This window comes from Exophiala aquamarina (genome assembly GCF_000709125.1).
Source record: "Exophiala aquamarina CBS 119918 chromosome Unknown aczIA-supercont1.56, whole genome shotgun sequence".
NCBI lineage: Eukaryota > Fungi > Ascomycota > Eurotiomycetes > Chaetothyriales > Herpotrichiellaceae > Exophiala > Exophiala aquamarina.
The window spans coordinates 1-16214 of record NW_013550532.1 but is presented as its reverse complement, the minus strand read 5'-3'; the positions used below and the strand labels follow the sequence as shown (position 1 = coordinate 16214).

Genomic DNA, 16214 nt, shown 5'->3' with positions numbered 1-16214 from the left:
TTCCCATGAACGGAAAGGCTCTGAATTTCTCATCTGCTAGATATCCTCAGGTAGGAAACAAGGACTTGCGAGAACGCCTGGAAAGAATCTCTTGGATCCAGTGAACAGCCTTTTAGACAAGGATACGGCGGCCGAGGCTTCAGATTGCAATTGCAACGTCAGCCATGGCCCTTATCAATGGCATCTTCTCTTACTCCTGCTCAAAAACAGGTGTCCGGACTGGCCAAAAGTCAGTCACTCCAGGGCGCCTGGGTCGGGGAAAGCACGGCTAGCTTCGTGGCGCATAAAAGTCCGAGCGGACTGTGGGAACTTTGAACACCTTCCATGCTTCAGGCAGTCCACGTTAGCCCCATTTAAATGAAGTTGCGCTCGATATCGACCGGTCTGAAGTCCAGATGGGACGTTCGGTCGGTCGCCGCCAGCCGATGTGAAGATCCAACCAGCCGGCCCCTCGAGAAATACGTTCCATTTGAGATGATCTCCGTCCCTCCTTGACATGCCGATGAAGCACCAACCCCGAGGGTAAAATCAGGTCGCCATCAGGCGGTTCAGCCCGGGCACATATGTCCGAAAAGAGGAGAATCCGTTCCGTGGAAGGGTCGCCGGAGCTCTGTGGACTGAGAGGCTGCTCGTCAAGCACGCTCCACCGGCTGGCCGGCGGAGATCGCGTCCAGCCACCTTGAGGCTGGTTTTCTTTGTCGTCATCCGAGACCGGCGACTTGACCAGAGCTGAAAGGGGAGATGCTGGAGAGCTTGGATCGTCGAACACAGTTATTTCCTTGCCGATGGGAGTGCCGCCTGTGTTGGCTCTCCGTCGCTTCGCGGAGCGGGCACTACCACAGGTGTGCATGGTCGTAGAATCAGGTCGATTGGCGTGAGAAGGTAGAAGAGTAGAGGGCCGCGTCGTGTCTTCGAGGGAAGGGCCCCTTTTAGAATCCCACGGTCAACTGATCCTCGACATCGGGGCGCCAGAGTAGGGCGCCAAAATACGCGCTCACCCAAGGCCACGGCTGACACCATGAGACGTCGGGGTGGTCAGGCCCCAGGGATTCCACTTCATTTCCCGCTCCCCTGGAGGGCGGTTACAAGGATGCAGTGGTAGGTAGGGAATGGCCACCACCGCCCTGTACCAATATCCCATCTGTTGATCCTCCTTTTCCAGCGGGAACAGGCGATGGCATCGTGGGCTGGACCCTTTCCTTAGTGCGGACGTCGTGGTCCGACTCAAATGGTTGCGCGGTTCTAGCGCTATTTTTAGTCCACGTCGTCGGGAAACCTTCCCATTTTCCCGTCTTGGCTTTCAGGTGCGGATGCCAATTTACATGTCGGGTCTGCTCGACAAAAGCTTTTGTCTCGAACGACTTCTATCTACCACAGTCATCCCTACCGCCTGGTCGTTGCTCCAACGGTCATCCAACCGTCCGCCACCATCCTGTGTGCCCTCATCTAAGGCGCTTCGGTCGCCAATCACATATTGCGCGGTCGATCATGCTCATTGATCTCCTCTTTGACGTTCTTTCACCACGTTGCTCGACGCCGTTGATGTTCAGTCCTACTTGGCCGTGGAGAACGAGGTCATGAGAACTGCTTTCTGCTTCGGGGTGCTGTACAATTGGGTCAAGAAACTAACGAAAGAAGCTTGGCAGGCCCCCCGAGATATATTTCTGGTGTCCAAGACCCTGTGTTTGCTGGAGTGTTACAGTAGTTATGAGTCGGCAGATTTCGTCCATTGTCCTGGCCCAGATCGCCACGTGGGACCTGCCGGGATAAGATGTCCCATTGCCCCTGTCACCCTGATTGGTGAATTCCAAGTAGGGACCCCTCTTAGACTTGAATGTCTGAGTTAGTCCAGACATGATACGGCTGCAGCAGGCTAGGACGCTTGCTAGATAAGTCGAAAGATCCGAGTTGCAAAACACATCGGAGTCTGGTCAAGCCTGTATGACGCGTCTACGTGGCAAGATATAGGCGCGACAGGGGTGATGAGGTGACATTGTAGGACAGGGCTTAAACACCGGCAACGGGGTGCGGCTGAGCCAGCGACCGCCGATGTAAGATCTAGCCGGTCACAGCCCAGCTTAATCATAGGCCAGCTTGCTTGAAAAAGATCGCTTCCTATCTGAATTTAAACTACCGTAACATCCATCAACCTCGAGTCCCATGGCCACAACTCTTATCCTATCATCTCTTTCAGCGGGCTGGCGGCCGTACACTCTGTAAATGTGCGATACCGACCAATGTTTGTCGTTCTCGGAGGATGCCTGGTTGTAAGATATGGCCGTCGGAAACCGGGCTTTGAGGCACTCAATTTGTCAATTTGTCTCCTGATTTGAAGTGTCCATCAAGATGACGCAACCGTTCTGCTATGGCTGCCATGCCATCCAAGCCGTGATGGATTATATCCTTACAGAAGTCACAGAAGAAGGATTCCTGATGGTTTGCCTTGGTGTGCCACCTGTCCTTTCCGCCATCGACATACTCCCATTTTTCTTTATGGTCGTCCTCGAGGTGCTTGTCTAAGGCAGGGTCGTCCTTGTAAAATGAGATGAAACAGAGGGGACACCGCCATTGTGCCGGTTCATTGTGTTCCGAATCATGTCGACTCCAATCATTCCGAGATAGAAAGAGCTTGACGCATCCTCGTTTCAGACAACGGTAAATCACGTCCTCTCCCAATGGGATCACCAATGAGGGTAGCTTCTGCCATTTCACCTCCAGCATTCGGTCGGTACCTTCCATTTGGATGGGATCTTCCGGGGACAAGGTCAAGAAAGTTTTCCGGTCCTCCCATGATAGGTTGACCACCCTCTGCAGCGTTTTATTTCTCGGGACGCTCGTGTCACCAACGTAGTGCATAATCATTTTTGGATCCTCGACAAGGTTAGAGAACCCGAAGCCGCCGGCGTAAGTTAAAGTATTCGCGGCGATATCTGCGCTCTCCGAGGAAGTGCCTTCTTTACGCAGTATAGTGACTGACATGTGGCCGCCTTCCGCGTACATCAGGTGGCCTTCACAGTCTTCACCCATAGGATATATAAAGTCATCAGGATTGGTAACACTGATGGCTTTGTAGGAGATCAGGCGCCAAGATCCGAACATATACAAGGGCCATGCTTTTATTTTTTCGATTTCCATCCCAAGAATTGCGGGTTAGAAAACAAATGTTCTATCGTTTGCGCAGAGAGGAGGAGAAAGACAGGATGAGAAGTGGTCTCGAAACGCGGATTATATAGCTTAGATTCTTCCGGAAGCGGTACCCGGTGAACCTAACCGATAAAGGAATCTAAATCTTGTGGCTGGCGAAAGCCAAGTCTCGTTGGTCCCTCGAGTGTGATTCGGGCGGCATAAAATAGGAGACCCCGCTCTTGCCATCGTCACGGCAGTGCCACCTCGGAGGTTTCGTCGAGATTTCATCGAGAGATCGTAGAGGATGGGTTTCCCCGTCCATGGGAAGGAGAAACCCTCGTGCTGCTTGGTGGCGCAGGCCGAGCAGTTCTCCACCGGCGAACTTGGTTGCAGCACTTCGTGATGGGGACGTCGTGCTTTCCACACCAGTGTGCTGGGTCGAGGGGATGGTGGTATTGGTATGGAAAACCCCTGCCGTGTTTCCTGGAGTGCCGATGTGGCAGTCTCTAATTTCCGCTTCTTTGCCTTGATGGCCTTCTTTGCCGTGTTGGTTCAAAGCTTCCTCTTTACCCTAGGATAACCGAGTGATGAGTGGCCGAGACACTGTCCAGTCTGCGAGTGCGGCTGGGAGGACTGTGCTCGCGACGGCGCCGTTGCCGGGGGCAGATCTCCTGGGGCAGTAAATATCGGCGCAATACTCGGTATCAGCTGAAGGAGTTCAGGATGAGGCGAAATCAGCGAGAGAAGATCATCCCCGCCACCAAATTTATAGAGGAGGGAGAACAGCCCATGGACCGCGTATCGACACATCCGCAGGAGAGTCTTCCGCTCCGCCACCGTTATAATTATATAGAAGCTATTCCATTCTTACGATACTGTACTTAGGGTACGCTAGGATGTATGATTTAGAAGACTTCTTTCAATTTGAAGAATGCCTCCCTAAAGAAAACCCATAACTAATCCCGAAAAGCAAACAATTTAATCAGCTACTACTGCGGCGCATCCCCTTGTAGTCTCGCAGTAACCACCCCCCCCCCCCCAAAAGATCTCTTGGTCCCTCAAATATAACCCTACAACAGTACCATGTCTTTCTTCCACCGTCCTACGCGTGTGAAACCGTCATATAATGGAGACAGTCTCACTGACTCCGTTGGAATGCGCGAATTGGATGCCTGAGCGGTCTATCCAATAATGAAGGAAACGCAGTATTGTGGAGCGGCTTGTCAGAAGCACCACTGGCCGGAACACGAGGATCGCCGGGGCCACACACTTGATGGAAAGGTCAGTATTGACAGGGAAGAGGAAGGCTTTGTGCATACTTCTGGAGCTTTATACTCAGAGCATCCAGGGTATAAGAGCTAAATCGGTAGCGCAGCTACTCTGATTTGAACATCCTGGAAGTTTCCGAGATTCGTTTTCGGTGTTCCCATGTTGGTTGGAGGTGCCGAGCATTTTATGTGCAGCTCACCACGTGGCCGAGCGTGCCGCCTTGCCGCCTCGGCCACTTTATGCCCATTTTCGGTCGCGCAGATGGGCTTGCGGTGGCGAAAAGTCCAGCGTTGTGCAAACCTCACAAATCCAATACAGTGTGAGCTGGCATCAAAGTCGAAGATTTATCAATTATGTAGGGCCGATCCCGACGCGTTCTTTTATTCCCTTCCCATTCTGGACGACAAGGGGTGAGATCCATTCAACATACGCCAATGACCCTAATGGACAGGACCTGATATCGACCAGCGTATATGTACTATCGGCTCAATCCCAATAAGGCCGATGTTCCAGTCTCTCTGGGATCTCTCACGGGTAGTGAGCTTGTCACTTTGGCCTTTTCAATGGATGTGCCTCGGTGTTCAGGACGTAATCATCTAGGTTGATAAGATCGGGCGGTGAGAAAATAAGATAAAGATACTTTAGTGTTTCGGCGAGCCAGAAGCTCTGGAGAGTGTTTCAGCATATCTCAGACGCGAATGGTGATGGGGCGGGGTCTTACCTCCATTGAATCCCTTTGCGAGGGTCTGCCACGGGTTGTAACGTCATCGATCGCGGCGTTGGCATAATCGGTCTCAGTGGCGGCCTGGATGGACTGGAACATTTTCCATGCGGCATCTTGTAGCTCCACGTTGCCGGTTGTACGGTAGAGTATGAACACGCTTTCGAGAGCCTCTGGGCGTAGAGAATAAGATGGATCCGGGACCGCCGCAAAACCCTCGGGCAGTGTTCCGGAGGCCTGATCTGCGTCCCACTCGCACACTTCGAATGACGGACACGGCCGCATCCGAAAGATTTCCGGCATAATACCGGTGGGAAATGCATTGTAGGCGTAGATGCAGCCTTGTGTCAACCTTGCGCCAATGTCGACATGCTCCGGAAGCGAAAACAGTTTTCCTCCCAGAATGAACATTCCGCCTGCAAAGCAGCTTAAGTGTTGTCCTTCTGGATTGAGGTTAGACCTCCCCGATGTCGCCGATGCAGAACCAGCGACCAAGACAGCCGTGTTATTTGGAAGCATTGGCCTGAACAGCAGGTGGTCGATCGCCGTCGCCATAGCTCTCCGGTAAGCTTTTTCGTACGCGGGCTCCAAACCGCCAAGCAGGCAGTGCATCTTAGGTAAGTACTCGTAGAGGGAATCCGCCAAGGCTCCCAAAGTAAAATCACTTTCGGAGAAGATCTGATCTTGCGCATTGATGTGCATCGGCCACATCCCCGGCAATTGCGTGGAGTTTTGGTGCTCCAGAAACACCGAGGTCACCCGGGCGATCGCATCGTAGTATTTGGAGTCTCCGGTAATCTGAGAGAGTCTGGTGAACTCCAGGGTGAAGGACCCCACGGCGGCCGAGATTTGATGATCCTCGGCTACCAGCTGGCCGGTTCGAGCTTTCTCGAAATCCAGCCAAAATGGAGGCATGTGGTTGGGAGTATCGAAGCCGGCGTACAGCATGTCCCCGAGCTCGATGGCCTTTGCCAGGAGAGCGGGTTCATCGCTGAGGTCATACGCGGCCAGCAGCCCACCCAGATGCCTGATGTTGGTCTCAAACATGTTGCATGCCGTGCCTGACGCGATGGCCCAGTCAATGCTCGCGGCCGCCTGTACAGCTTCGTGGAATTCTTGAGTAAGTCCCATGATCCACAGTGTGTCGAGAGAGTCGACCAGTGTGGCAGCCCATCCACCAAAGGTCTGCTTATTCATGCCGGAGATGGGTTGCAGTTCATCTTTCATCCAGGCATGGGTTTGGTAGCTTTGCCAACATTTCTTGAATGTATCCAGCACCGCTTGTTGACGTGATTTTCGCTGAAGGGCGGCGGGTTTGGACTCTGGTCCAAACGTATACTGGATTGGAGGAAACAGGTGTGGTTGTCCCGACGGGAGAGGGGCAGTGGACTGTAGAGGATAGTGATAGCGGTAGGTGGACCAGTCAAAACTGCTTTTGGTAAGGGGGATTGACGCCGATGAACCGAGAAGTGGTCGAAGGGCTAGAAACACCGTCATCACACCAGTAGACACGAGCAACGTAAGGATGAAGCGTCTCGAATACCATCTGAGCATGTCGCCTTCGCGAGGCTTGGTGGAAAATCCTCGTGAAGGCGAGAACCGAGCTGGAATCCAGGAGAAGGTGTCGGGGTCGACTCACTTCATCATCGCGGTAGAAACCCTAACGGGACACCAAGAACTCGACGTGGTACTGTAGCGCGCAAGACTGACCGTGGGATGCCTGGATTCTCCAGGATCGCTTACATAGGGATTTGGCATAAGCTGGCGTGGGGTGGTTGGTCACATCTCATGGGTTGATAGATCCTGACCATGTTTGACAGTGACACCTGAGAGATCCCATTGGGCTCTACCAAAGAAATTGGAAGCCACCAATCAAAAATAAGTTCAAACACATCTAGTTCGGCCAACGCTGTGAGCCTTAGTGGCCTGGCTTGACCGCGGGGAATCTGAATTGTACAGTACTGTAGAATGACCACCCAACTCTCTAAAGGTGACTCACTCGATTGACGGTCAGATATGCGTGTCGAGCGTAGAACCGCCGCTCTCACGGTACTCTACTGGCTCTTCACCGATAGGTCACGTGATGAGAGAGGGTTGCCTAGGGCAGTCGGTAGAATCGAGTTTCAACAGCGCGGAGTTTCCCTCACTCTGATTCCGGAACAATGCTTATCTATTCCGACGTTCCGCAAGCATCGACTGCGATTGGGCGAATCAATATCTTCATTTGAAAGAGGAATTCAGTTATTCCAATTGGCCCCCATGCCTTTTTGGTCTTTCCCCCAATGACGACGATTCGCCAAGACACGAAATTAGCCAGTCCTGACGCCTCTTTCGGTGATTCCTGACCTCCATGCCTGGCTGGCATCCACTTGTGATGAGCCCAAAATATAAAGACCTTCCAGGGCTGATTGGGGCAGACATCTGCCTTTATGCCACCACAACCACCCACTTGGGAGCGACGGCAGTGGCGAGTTTCGTGGGAGTGGCTGCTCTACCGGGGTTTAGTATGGTCGACCTTCGTTGTTATTTAATGTTCCTGTTACGATCTTTGGGCACGGAACCCAGTCACACGAGCGACACTGGGGTTGTATGAGTGGAAAACGAGGGACTAAAGGGGTTAGGCAAGCTGCAATTTCGCGTAGTGACATTGCTGCATTTCCAAAAGTTAGACAACCACAACCATTACACGTGGCAAGGTGGTGATACTTACGAGTACCGTGGAACTGTCCATAATTTCCTCTTAATGGCTGAACCAGTACAGTACCATCTCCATAGCAGAAAGTGTATGCTGTGATGAGCCGTGGTCCAGTGTACCTGCCGCTGAAATTCACAATATGTACAGTATCACAACTTTACACAAATCTACAATTCGGATTGAGCGTCACGACTCAAATGAACAAATCCAAGACATTGGGGCAACAATGGCTATGTGTTACGAACCAGGTCACTTGAACGGTCGCCGATGGAGAACGAGGCCTACGTCACGTGACCAGGCTCAAGCTGTATATACGCGGTCATTACCCTAGATAGAACTATTCGTAGTTAACTTCGTTGGCAATCCTATATCTATATTTAGGTTACCCGAACGAGAATAGTTCCCTTTGTTGTTTACTGTGTCACACCTCTCTAATTACCCACTTATCAACGATCCTCCTTGGTCAGTACTTCTCAGCGGTTCAGATGATAACACTATGGGCTGTCGCGCTGCGTGTTAGCATGTTTGGCCAGTAGCTTGTGGGAATTTTCTCCTAACTGTGGTCTGTAATTGTCTGTGCGCTGGGTCTGACTCACTTCGAAGCAAGGGTTGAGCTTCGCTGCCTACGGCTACAAGATAGTTTTATGCCCTAAGTTTCCGTTTTGACACTTATGCTTGGCAACCCCACGAACCTACCCTCCTCGTATAAATCACCACTATACGCTTATTTTTTGACCGAAGCAACTAATATTTAGCTTATTCTATTGCCTAAGAGCAAGCCTTTCTAGTGATATTAACAAGGCACACCAATCTGACTCCCTAAAAGCGTTGTATACCAACCTTCCGCCTCAATCACCGCATTCACCCGGGCTGTCATATACCTTATTAGCGAATCGATTTTCTCCTGGTCTAGAGCACGCCAGCACTCGCGGATTGCGTCCTTCAATATAGGAGACGAGAATATCGCTCTAATACCATCTGCTTAAGCATCGCCTAGACCTACTCAATTGGATTGAGATCAGGATTATATGGAGGCCACTCAAGGGCGGATATCTTGCGCCCCTCAAGCCAGGACGTGATAATACTTGCTTTATATATTGGAACGTTCTCCTGCATGAATATCATGGACTAAAACTACTCCTCCGATAAGTGTAAGGGTTTCAATAGGAGTGTATCCAACTACCATAGTACCTGTATAACACCCCCTTCCCCCGATGTGCAAGTCTATGTATTCTTCAACTTATCCTGCTCAGGCGACGGGCACTATAACTCTCGTGAGATCCAACCTCTAACGCCGGATCCAACGCCTGAACCCAACCTGGGACCGGATAAACTCGGTCTCGAGGCAGAGTTACAGGTGTCCCTCGGCGATAAAGAATACCTCCCATCCCCGGGGTTTGTGGACGAACTGATTTCGTGGCAAAAGGCGGATAAATTTGAGCTTTTCCAATGTCAGGATCCTGTTTACTGTATGTCATATTTCACAAGAAACTAGCGCTCGCCCTTTATCAAGAACTTACAACGAATCGTCATGCAAAGTTTACTCTCCCCCATCGATTCATCCACTACTGGCTGATCCGAGGCAGCATTCGTCCAGGTGAAGAGACCACCCAAGTCTTTCCCAAGGAGTGATACTCGGATATATGGCGCGAGTCAAACTCCCTCCAGGATGGGAATGATCTCCACCCGGCGATGTCGGTGCACAACCTCCAGCAAAGACATGAGATGTTCATGTGTATGGAGAAGGAGAACACCACCATGATTATGTCGGGGATTTCGATCTCCTTTCACAGCCGGAACACTTGGAGATATTTTACCGTAGCTTTAACAACGTCGCGGCCGTCGACGCGGCCGCCAACGAAATTCTAGCGATGAGAGATTCCTTGACGGGTAACACAGGCGGGTTGACTCAGTCCGCAGCCCTCCACGGTCTCAACCCCCATTCTCATCTCGCATGGCGTTTCTCCTCTCTACAAAGTGGTCGAGTTAGAGACGGAGTGAATTCTGCTGTTGCTTGCGCTCTCCGTCCTGCTTCCAACCGGGCACCCATGGACGACGTCTCCCGCCACCATGACGTCGTGCACCGCCATTGCCGGGCCGCCCACGACCTCGGCAGAGGGCATCCTCGCTCGTTCTCCGCCGTGGATCCGGACCGAGAGCCGTCAATGGGATCAAGTCACCGAGCGTCCGACCCAGGTCGAGCGTCGAGGTCCGAGGCCCGATCGAACATAGATCGGGCGCGGAAGGTTGGGATTCGACCGATCCTCCACCCGAAATGACCGCCAGGGCCCTCAGAGGGTCTCGCAGCCGATAACTGTTACAAGACTTATGAGATCCCAGGATCTGCCCTGCCACTCTCCACTTGGTCTCGTCGTTGCTCTGGACAGCCTCGCCGACCGTGCGCAGGTAATCAGCCATGTCCTCTCCTTCCAGACCGACGGCCTGGTCGTAGTGCGCGACCGGTTCTCCGTGCCACGGGTCCCCCGCGTCACGCAAGACGAGATATCGGATGCTCCTCTCTGCCCGGTACCGGACCAAGACCCCAAAATCCGCCGGGAGGGTCGTCATCCTTGACACGAGGTGGCCGAATAATCCCGTCGCCGTCTGTTCTTGCCCAGCTTCGTAGTGGCAGATTGTCTCGTAACATGTCAGGTTCATCCAGACGGGAGAGTCCTTGCCATTTGCCTTCTGCAACCGCGTCTTGGTTACAAGGCAGACACAGTGAGCCTGGGCTAGAAACCCCAACTTGAGAAGACAGACGATGCAGTTGCGCAAACTGGACCAGGCCCAAAAACTGCGCGGGTAGAGGTGAGGTGCGCGTCTCGATATGTATTTGGCCGAGGAGATGCCGAGGACCCGTTCGTACTGCGCGGCCGTGGTGCAGACAAAAGCGTTCGTGAGGGGATCGTCGAACGGCTTGGGGTCGGTGGGCGATGACGAACGCATCAGTATCGATGCATTGCCTTGTCCTCCCCGTGAGTGTGCGTCCATTCTGCCGAACGGGGGGGATCGACCACGGATCTGAGAGGGCCTTCCTGGGGGTTCAGAGGAAAGATTTGCCTCGCGAAGCCAGGACGGATCCCAGACTCTCTCATATCGACCACTCCTTGAGGCTGCCTTCTCCCTGGATCAGGGCCATCTGCTCTCGAAAAGCGACCCAGGTGAACGGTGGACCATTTCATACAGCATCCAGAAATGGCCCTCAAATGAACCAAAGGGCCGCCGGTTTTTCTGTATCGGAAAACGTCAATGGCATGTGACCACGATCTCGGTGTGGAAGATCTGCGCTGAGAGGCTTCGAAATCGTAAACGCGGGCGGGCGGGGAGGGGGAACCAAATCGGGAGGTTGACTCGTTTCCATTGTCAAGAGGTCTCAAAATTCGAGTCTAACGTTGACGTGTAGCCCACGGAGCATCACACGGACGGAACTGCCCTTCCTGTTGCCAGCTGAGGCCATCCTACGTCCGAAGGGACGTCTGCTTAATTTGACTAAAGTAATCCTCTTGTCAGAATTCGATGCTTCACCACCCGTGCGCAATAAATCGCCGTCAGGTGCGATGGAACCACAATGGTGGCCTACAGTGGGTGGTCCTCGTGGAGGAAGAGGTCGGGAACAGTCATCATTTGTCGGACCCCACCCGAAAAATTGCGCCTGCGCGGTCCTTCTACCGTGGGAGGTCGGCGAACAGAACTGGGCTCTCGGCTGATTTCGCGACGTCGCATCCAACCTCACTCCGAGACCCAAGTAGGCAGGTTTTCTGTCCCACCATTTGCACGTCGGCTGTTGGCGAAAGTGTTCCAATCCTTGTGGTCCGGTCAATGGCGATGTAAGGGCTCGAAACTGGGATGATTTTTATCGGTGGTTTCACGGACTGGACTGTACATGTACATACTATACTACTGTAAGTTATACTCTATCCACCGCCGCGAGCTAAAGGTCTGGACGGGTCGAAAGGCGGAGTGGACGTTTCGTACACTCGGTGCCCCAGCCTCCGAAAACCCCATCCGTATGGTCAGTTACCCGTGCCATGAGATTTGAGCAGGCTGCTTCTTGGTAGCGCCTGGTAGCGCCTGGAAACGGCATCCTCTCCTTTGTCGCGAACGGCGCTCTTCATTTGGTTTACCGCGTGGTATATGACTGGCTTGGCAACGCTGATTTAGCCCCGACAATTTTGACCGTCACTTGCTGCCCTCCTGGGGTGTATTTTCCCACCCGATAGTCAGGCCTTGTGTTACCTTGCGTGTATTAAGGGAACACAACGTATGTATCCGTCGTCAGTTCGAAACATAATGCAAAGTACCATGTTACAAAGGCCGGAAGCGGAATTTTCTTTGCCATCCACCCCTGCCCCATCACAGAGGTGTTGAAGCGTAGCGTCTTTAATGTATCGGGGGGCCATGTTGAGACTTTGGCCGGAATACTGATTTCATTCTGAAGACATGTAACTGTTGCAGCCTTTATACTGTATGTAGGATCCATTATTCTACACATCGTCTAACCCGCCGTGGGTATCAAGTGTTGCCAAAGCGCGTGTCTGCAAGACGGCATATCATGTAGCCAGTGGAAAAGAAGGGCCCTCCCGCAGCATTGAAGAGGATTGGCGGAAGAACATATTGAAAGGTGTTTCTGGATCCTACTGGTGAATAGCGGTCCCTCACAAGTGCTCAAGAACCTCTGCGCTGCCGAAGGACTGATTCCGGTCCCTACCGTTAAAACTAGAATTATGGACGCTTCTACCGAGACGCCCCCGTTACAGGATGGACCATCTGCCACAGCCCAGTCAACTGTCTCACTAACTGAGAGTGAGATTGATGATTCTGGCTTACTTGATATTTCAGTCCTTGAGTATACGGAGTATCAAAAGTCGCGAGTCAGCAGCTTATCCCGTAAGCGGGAGATTGAGAAAGGTGGGTAAGGCTGTGGAAAATGATGGTTGGGATCTAGTACTGCTCTGTGAGAGCCGACATCACGAAGTCCTTTACAATAGTCCTAACTTGAAACGAGGGCACAGTTGCTCGTTGTCTGAGAGAGATTAGACCGTTGGATGAAGCGCCGGAAGTTTCCAAGTTGAGACCGGTTTACTATGGGGTGAATATTTCCATGTTTCATACAAACGCTATAAGTGACTAGGTCCGGGTGGAACTCTGTGACTGTCACTCCTGCATGTCTGAAGTGACCTCTAGCAGCCCGGGCGCTGATGAGGACGACAAACTAGTGAGCAAGAAGAACAGTACCATCCAGATGGTGAAGTCCGAGAGAGTTGACACCGGATTCCATCCACAACGTGCATCAACCCAAGGCGGCCGCTATGCCAACGTGGGTCCCGAGTTGTGGCGATTCATGCCTAGGTCTAACGGTCTTCCTCCCTTGAAGCCGTCCGGCCTCGGTGGCCGAGGCCGACCAAGAGGAGGGTGCAATCCGGAACCAACGAACCGTCCAATCCAAGCTTCCAGTGCAATTTTAACCCATTGTTGAGCATGCGCCAAGCTATTGATGAAGCTGCCACATCGACGATAACAAGTTTACAATACCCCGGGAGCTGTCGAACAAACCGCGGCTGAGGTGGCGACCGTCCCCAAGCAGATGCGGTTCGGGCTGGGCGATCGATCTCCATACGTTCGCCCATGTTCTCTTCTGTACTTTACGTGACTCTATAACCTCAGTCAGGGCGGAACGCTCTCCTTCGGGGAATATCTCCGGAGAGTGGACTAGCATGTTGTCGAGTTCATCGAGGCTCATCGTCGTTTTCCAGGTTACGGAGATTTCTCCAGTCAGCGCGAGAAACTCTCCTTGGGTCAAGAATTTTAGAAACCGGGCTGGGTTTTTCTCAATTTCATCGCGGCTCATCGTCTGTCTCCGGGTTACGGAGATTTCTCCAGCCAGCGCGGGAAACTCTCCCTCGGTCAAGGTTTTTAGGAACTGGGCTAGGTTGTCCTCAGTTTCACCGAAGCTTATAGTCCTTCTCCGGGTTACAGAGATGTCCCCGGTCGCAGTCCACTGATAGACGTGGGATGTCGATTTGTTAGATAATACTCCCAATATGACTTTGTCCTTCAAAGGGAAGACTTGTGCCTCGCGATGAGTCCATTCTTGGTTGATAGAGCATGTCCCGTCGCAGTGACATTTTCTATTCCCCACACATCCACACTGATAAGGATAGTCATCATCAGCGTGCACTTCGTCGTCCATGTCGTTGGGAATACTGGACTGATATTCCCACGAGAGGGGTGTATTCAGAAACGAGGAATAATATTGTAACAGAGACAGTTGGAGAGAAGAGTTATCGGTGGGACGGCGAGACCGTTGATCTAAAATACCTCTTCCGGAGCCTCCGTTGGATGAAAGATCGTTTGCAGCACCGTAGGGGTGCATTAGTGTCGGACCTTACTGTCCCTACAAGGCAGGTTATCGGTTAGTGAACCGCGACGTCCTGTAGCTAAGAATATCTCACCTATCTGATAGTCCTCCGGCAGGCGCTCAATTTTGACCTCCGATAGGACTCACCAATTATCGAAAGGTTTCTCAGACCGGCTAGGGTCTGGCAATTAGCAGGTACAACGCATCTTGGTCCGCACCCTGTTTTAAAGGTTAACCAGCAGAATCTAAGACACAGTTGGCACCACTGCGGCCGGGGATCCTAAGCGGAGCGGGGCAAGAAGGCGACCAACTTACACCACCATCTTCTCTAGGCCAGTTAAAATGGGCCGCGTTACGTTTCTCCCGGCTCTGCACACGAGGGGGCCCACTACTCCCATTTAACTCATGCCCGGATTCTTGCCCAAGCTGCGCCCTACATCAAAGCGTCGTGGGCTCATATTGATGGTGTTCTATCGGTTCAAATCGGCTCACAGACTTTGCTCCCCCGGATGCCACGTTAGCCGGGTTCACCGCCGTTTCACTGCCAAAGGAGTGCAACTTGTCAGGTGTCTGGAGGGAACGGCGACCCAAGTTAATTCAAGTCACATCGTAACGATTGGTTTGTTACATAGCTGTATTGGTGACGCAGAGATTTTGGGAGGTGCCAAGGAGAGTCGTGGTGGATCACGACGGTAAGAACCAGGTGGGAAGGGAAGTATTTAGTATTTAGTATTTTCGGGGCTGTACGCGACTATAATAGAAATAATATCCCTCGAACCCACGCCATTGAAGCACGTGCGTTGCGGGTCCTTTTCTCGACTTTACATCCCCAAGAGTGGTGGACCCCAGCGAAAATAAGTTAATGTTCACCCTGGATTGGCCATTTCGGGCACGACGGCGAAGCAATCAATATTCTCGGCTTTGAGGGCTGCAACAATCTCTCCGGCGAGTCTGAGGCACCTTTCTTCTTGGAATTGCCGTGCGACGATCTGGATGCCTACTGGTGCTCCATCGTACGCGTCCGCATTGTCTGCTCGATGGTGTCAGCATGAGAATGGCGACTCAAGAAGTTGAAGAAGTGAGGTCGTCGTTCTGCACCTCTCAACAAACAGGAGAAAGGGGAAGGTTGCTTTTGGATTTCGCTTACATGCTTCCCAGTTCATCTTGTCCGTTTTATTCAACGGAATGTAGTGCTTTTCAGCTTCGTCTAAGCTTCTGTCTGCTTTGGTGACAGGAATGACGATGCTGGTGTAGTCGAGCAAGTTGATGACGTCGGAGTAGCCTGCATATACGATGACCGGGTCGTGTCAGCAGACCATATGTAGTCAGCAGGAAAGGAATTTTCGTTACCGTAGTAGTAATAATTACCCGGGATCACGGCGGCGTGGGGAGCAACTGGCATGATGAACGCATCTGCGGCCCTTCCAGTTCCGGTCTGTTCGATCGTGGAATTCCAGTATTCCCTGTACCGTTGGCGATATTCGATTCTCTGCTGACCCAACATCTGGAACCCTAGTAGGCTCAGGGGCGGTTTGGGGCCTGCACCCAGCTGACCTACCAGTTCTTTAATCGGCGCTTCTCCAGAGAGTCTCAGCTGCTCCCACGTATTTGCTCCGCCGTCGGAGTACATGAATCGATTCTGGTTCAAGGAAAGAAGAGTTATCAGCGAATCTGCCCCTCATAGAGACCAGCGTAGTATTTACATGTATTTGACTTCCTTCGCGGTGTGGAGGAGGATTCCATCTGATGGTCTGTTCATGTGTGGTCAGTTACCTGTCTAGTGCATGAAGCGAACGTCAAGCAGAAAGCAGAAAGCAGAACCCCCAAAAATCAACGAGTGGGGTTTTCACATTATGGCCTTTTCTCTTGATTGCCTTTTCGATCATGCGTAAAGCACGAAGAATTGGAGGATGTGGTAGGACGAAATCATCGCAGCTGAGGAAACCAAAACATAATCTGTCCTCGACCTTTTCGTACTCCAGCCTCCATGGCATGGGAATGACTTCGGCATCAGATATCCAAGGTTTGGTCGAGAGCAGGGCGAT

The 16214-nt window shown here is 52.2% G+C and overlaps 3 protein-coding genes across 3 annotated transcripts; all 3 read right to left on the bottom strand.

The window, feature by feature from the left end:
* Nucleotides 1-343: 343 nt before the first annotated feature.
* Nucleotides 344-3099, bottom strand: A1O9_13076 (uncharacterized protein; the record flags this gene model as incomplete). The annotated part of the gene is made up of 4 exons (XM_013398010.1): nucleotides 344-926; nucleotides 999-1276; nucleotides 2236-2303; nucleotides 2409-3099. 4 exons carry the CDS (start codon nucleotides 3097-3099, stop codon nucleotides 344-346), a joined length of 1620 nt encoding a protein of 539 aa, XP_013253464.1.
* Nucleotides 3100-4941: 1842 nt separating this feature from the next.
* Nucleotides 4942-6670, bottom strand: A1O9_13075 (uncharacterized protein; the record flags this gene model as incomplete). The annotated part of the gene is made up of 2 exons (XM_013398009.1): nucleotides 4942-5061; nucleotides 5117-6670. 2 exons carry the CDS (start codon nucleotides 6668-6670, stop codon nucleotides 4942-4944), a joined length of 1674 nt encoding a protein of 557 aa, XP_013253463.1.
* Nucleotides 6671-15035: 8365 nt separating this feature from the next.
* A1O9_13074 (uncharacterized protein) lies at nucleotides 15036-15808 on the bottom strand (the record flags this gene model as incomplete). Its single annotated transcript, XM_013398008.1, has 3 exons — nucleotides 15036-15199; nucleotides 15317-15451; nucleotides 15520-15808. Coding segments are annotated over 3 exons (588 nt in total), but the record flags the coding sequence as incomplete, so codon positions are not given.
* Nucleotides 15809-16214: the final 406 nt, after the last annotated feature.